Below are 5,254 nucleotides of genomic sequence, written 5' to 3'. Positions count from 1 at the left end.
CCGAAAGCCCTCATAGCCTCTTCCCCTTTTCCTGCTTCCTTCTCTCCCAAACAGCCAACCTACATTTATCTGCCCCTTTCTGTTTAGGTTTCCACCGGAAAACTGTCACCCAAGGAGATGTGGGGTGGCACCTCACTGTCCCCGCTGCCCCCCCCCCCCACTATTTCCTCTTTACCTCCTCCTGGCAACCCCCATATCATCGGATTTTATGGTACCTTATGCATAGATTTATGGCTTTTCAGGGGTGACTTTGCAGTCAGTGCAGCGTTGCCCTGAGGTACTTGGGCAATTCTGCATCTAGTATTCACTTCATATGGCTCAAAACCACAGTCAATTACCCCGGGCCAACACCGTGCTGACTGCAAAGTCATCCCAAACGGCCATGAAACGGCCACAAATCTGTGCAGAAGATATCATAAAATCCGATGATCAAAGGAAGCGAAAGCGGCATGCAGTGTAGAGGCTACCATAAAATCCGGTGATCAAAGGAAGCGAAAGCGGCACGCAGTGTAGAGGCTACCATAAAATCCGATGATCAAAGGAAGCAAAAGCGACACGCAGTGTAGAGGCTACCATAACATCCAATTATCAAAGGAAGCATAAGAACATAAGAGACGCCAATGTTGGATCAGGCCAAAGGCCCATCCAGTCCAACACTCTGTGTCACACAGTGGCCAGAAATACCAGGTGCCATCAGGAGGTCCACCAGTGGGGCCAGGACACTAGAAGCCCTCCCACTGTTGCCCCCCCCCCCAGCACCAAGATGACAGACCATCACTTGCCCCAGAGTCCCTATCTTTACCTTGTGGCTAATAGCCACTGATGGACCTCTGCTCCATATGCTTATCTAACTCCCTTTTGAAGCGGTCCATGGTAGCCGCAGTGAATTCCATGTGTTAATCACTCTTTGGGTGAAGAAATACTTCCTGTACTTCCTTTGGGTGAAGAAGCAAAAACGGCACGTAGTGTGGAGGCTACCATAAAACCTGATGATCAAAGGAAGCAAAAGCGGCACAGTGAGGAGGCTACCATAAAATCTGATGATCAAAGGAAGCGACATGGAGTGTGGGTGCTGCCATAAAACCTGATGATCAAAGAAAGCAGCATGGAGTGTGGAGGCTACCATAAAACCTGATGATCAAAGGAAGCAAAAGCAGCATGCAGTGTGGAGGCTACTGTAAAACCCGATGATAAAAGGAAGTGAAACAGCATGCAATGCAGAGGGGAATTTCTGTTGCAACCTGGGTTTGCTAAAACAACGGAGGGAAAAGCCAGTGCAGAATCAGCCTTTAAATGTGGTTTTGAGCTGCACTTTTCCCACCCAGTTGAGAAAATGCGGAGCAAATGCTAGAAGCAGAATCACCCTTTGTGAGGGCTTCCTGTCTTCTATGTGAGCAAAATCCTTTGTGCAAAAACAGGCTGTGTTTTAGGCTGGGTCCGTGTCTCCTTGGAAATTGATCTTTTCATAATTTTTTTGTGGACGTGTTAAGTGCCATCGAGCCGCTTCCGACTTATGGCGACCCTACGAATGAACGTCCTCTGAAACGTCCCACCGTTGACAGCCTTGCTCAGGCCTTGCAAACTGAGGGCCTTTCTGGCTTCCTCGACTGAGTCAGCCCCTCTCAGCTTGGGCCAAGGGTTGCCAGCCTCCACCACTAAATCTCCAGGAATTTCCCAAGCTGGAGTTGGCAACCATAGCGAAGGTGGGAGAATTTTTTTTTTAAAAAAAATAACGGCTGTTGAGCCTATGGTGTGATGTCAGTTCCAGAGAAACCCGGACATGACCTAGGTCCTCTCTAGGAATCACCAGAAACTCGATGGTTTTACCTAGAGAGGAGTGACATCACTTCTGGTTTTTCCAGGAAGTCGGGTTGCAGGTCCAAAGGACAAGCCAGTGGGGGACTTACCGGGACTCTCCAGGAGAGGGGAGCAGGCGCATAGCCAGGATTTCTTAAGTCAGGGGGCATTTAAATTTCTTAGGGTGCACTGCCTAATTAAATTAAAGGTAATTTAATTCAGTTTCTGGGGGAAATAGAGAGCTCCACGTGGCCACCATAGCTGGCCCTTCGTGCCAGACAGTTGCGCAGGATACTTGGCTCCTTCCCCGCACCCGCCACTGCTCGGGGGCCCTGGGCTGGATGGGAAGTTGGGGAGGGGCCTGACAGTAAATCAGGGGGCCTAGCCCCGAGTTGCCCCACTGTAGCTACAGGCCTGGAGGGGAGGGGAGAAGCACACACATCAGCAGGGGTCATTTCCTGCAGGAGCGCACAGGAGCGGAGCTCCAGCAGTAAAGAGCCCAGGGGGCGGGCACATGCAACAAGCCCCACCCCCTGCTCCAAGCAGCCCTCAGTCAGAGCGAGAAGCAGCCAGGTAAGTTGCAGAGCTTCCCCCGGCCCTCTAGTTGAAAACAGTCCAGTGGCACCTTTAAGACCAAGTTTTATTCAGGTACAAGCTCTCCCTCCTCTGTGAGGACAGATCTGTACTCCCCCCCCAATAGCTAGCAATCCAAAACAGTCCAGTGGAGCCTGAGCGGTGGGTGTTACCTTCTGACACACGTCCGGTGATGTCAGGGGGTGGGGCATATGCAAATAAGTTATGCTAATGAGTTACGCTAATGAGCTCCTGCACCTCTTTTTCTACGAAATGACCCCTGCACGTCAGTGACATCGGGGGGGGGGATGCTGTGGGTTTTGGGCAAAACTCTATCGTTTGAAGCTAATTCTATCATAGAGTTTTGCCCCAAAACCAGAGTGTCACCCCCCGATATCACCGACGTGCCTACGTCACTTCCGGGTGAGGTGGGCACGTCACATTTGGGGCAGTTTGGGCCAGTGCCGGGGAGGAGCGCCGGAAACTGGGGGATACCCCTGCACCGGGGAGACCTGGCAACCCTACCAGGAAGTGACATCACGCAGCCGCCCCTGTCTCCTGCTGGTTGCCAGGTAACCCTATTTCTCACCAATGCGAGGGAAATCATGGGGGAAATATGGGGATCTCAGATCTTCCCTCCGCGGGTGAAAGAAAAACAGCCCGGGGAAGTCAAAGGAGGAGAAGAGGAAAACACCCTGTGCTCCTTTTCTCCTGCCTGGACCACATCCCATAATCTTTGCTTTAAAAGGAACAGAGAGGAGAACAACCAGACCTAATTCAGTGTAATGCACCGCCGGAGCACTATTACGAATAGGACCGAGCTGTGTCTCTCCCTCCAGAAATTGCCACTGTTAAGTCTAGCGAAGCTTACACCCATGCACAGAAGCGCATGCACGCTCAGACACGCTCACCTGCTTCCACCGCCTCCTTGACCATCACAGCGCAGTACGGATCGATCACGTCCCCTTGGGAAGGCAGGTAGGGGCCGCTGTCATAGTTCGACAACCCAATCCGGAGAAAGGGAGACATGTCCGGCGGCTCTGCGTGGAGCGGAGAGCAGGCGTTATTGGCCATGTTCTAAAAATGCCCGGCTTTGTTTTTTATCGTTCCCAGCAGGCCCGAGAGAATTCAGCCGGCAACCCTTTATCCTTTCAGACAGGACTTCCCCTCTCTGTCATCCCCCCTCCCCACCCGGCTGCTGAGTTAGCACAAGTTGGCCGCACGGCTGAGGATTCGTCGGCTCAGCCACATGGCTGGAGGCCCACGCGATCATCGGGGAATAGCATCGACCCTGCTCAGAGCAAAACGGATAGCTGCAGAAGGCCACGGAATGAGATATCGGCCAGGGCAGGCCGGGGCGGGCGTTTGCCTTGGTGAACTCTGAAACAGACGCTATTTTATTTCTTTATTTTGTTGGACTTTTCTCCTGCCCTTCCCGGGACGCGGGTCTCAGGGCGGCGTACAATAACTAAAGCACAGATGAAACAGTTACAGTAATAAAAGCCTCTGTCGGCTATACAATAACAGTAACCCTCGTCGGCTGCGAATGTGTGTGAATTGAGATGTATATATGTTGCCCTCCCTTACCCCGCAAATCGTTGTTAGTCCCTCGTGAAAAATGAGTAACTGTAAATCGCTCAGAGCCAGCAAGGTCTGCAGGATTGAGCAATCAATAAATTGAAAGATTATTATTATTGTTGTTGTTGTTGTAAGAACTTCCTGACAGTGAGAGTGGTTCCTTAGGCTTCCTCGGGAGGTGGTGGGTTCTCCTTCTTTGGTAGGGTTGCCAGACTCCAGGCGGGTCCTGGAGATCCCTCCGCTTTTACAACTGACCCCCAGCGGACAGAGATCAGCTCCCCTGGAGAAAACGAGAGATCACGGGAGGAAGTGGAATACCAAAAACAACATCCGTGACAAAAATAACGAAGAGTCAATAAAGATAAGTTGCAAAAACGTTTACTGTCGTGATTTCTGTAGCAATCCCAATTCTTATCAATGACTACCCTGGCTGGTAGCAAATTAGCAGGGGAGACTTTATGTTTGGCTTTGAGAATTCAGCTAATACGTTGGGAAGACCCTGGGTTCTGTTATTAGAGAGTCAACAGGGGACGTTCCCTTCAAGAGTTGATAAGTAGTAATTGCTAAGGATCGGGGTCGCTACATGCTCAGATGAAGCAAATATTGTGAAACGGATTGTTTTCAGCGCGCAGTATTCGTTGCGTGTGAGCAATTGTAGAAGAAAATTTTCTACAGACTTACTACAGTAATGAGCTGCAGTGGCTCAAGTGGTTAAGACGCTGAACTGCAGGCCGTGGAAGGTCAGTAGTTCAGCAGTTCGAGACCCGAGTTGCCGCATGACGGAGTGAGCTCCCGTCTCTAGTTCCAGCTCCTGCCAACCTAGCAGTTCTAAAGCAAGAAATTGCAAGTAGATCAATAGGTACCACTTCGGTGGGAAGGGAACAGCATTCTGTGAGCCTTGGTGTTTAGTCATGCCGGCCACATGACCACGGAAACGTCTTCGGACAGCGCTGGCTCTTCGGCTTGGAAACGGAGATGAGCACTGCAACCCTAGAGTCGGATTCGACTGGCTTTCAAGCAAGGGAACTTTTACCTTACTACAGTAAATGTTTTTGCAACTTATCTTTATTGACTCTTCGTCATTTTTGTCACGGATGTTGTTTTGGTATTCCTCCTCCTCATCCTCCCCTGGAGAAAATGGCTGCTTCGGAGGGTGGACTCCGTGGCATTGTATCCTACGGAGGATCCCTCCCCTCCCCTCCCCAAACCCCACCCTCTCCTGGATCCACCCCCAAAGGCTCCAGGTATTTTCCTACCCAGACATGGCAAACCTGTTCCTTGGATGTTTCTAAACAGAGGTTAGATG

The 5,254-nt window shown here is 51.0% G+C and overlaps 1 protein-coding gene across 1 annotated transcript in view; it reads right to left on the bottom strand.

The window, feature by feature from the left end:
* LOC107110690 (protein kinase C theta type-like) overlaps nucleotides 1-3,444 on the bottom strand; it is a 24,129-nt gene extending 20,685 nt beyond the window's left edge. Inside the window, exon 1 of the mRNA XM_015411489.1 lies at nucleotides 3,282-3,444. Within this exon, the coding sequence (XP_015266975.1) occupies nucleotides 3,282-3,444 (163 nt within the window). The remainder of the gene's footprint in view (nucleotides 1-3,281) is intronic.
* Nucleotides 3,445-5,254: the final 1,810 nt, after the last annotated feature.

Source organism: Gekko japonicus, unplaced genomic scaffold (genome assembly GCF_001447785.1).
Source record: "Gekko japonicus isolate JY-2015 unplaced genomic scaffold, Gekko_japonicus_V1.1 scaffold5050, whole genome shotgun sequence".
In the NCBI taxonomy this organism is placed as follows: Eukaryota; Metazoa; Chordata; class Lepidosauria; order Squamata; family Gekkonidae; genus Gekko; species Gekko japonicus.
This window is presented reverse-complemented; position numbering and strand designations above follow the sequence as displayed.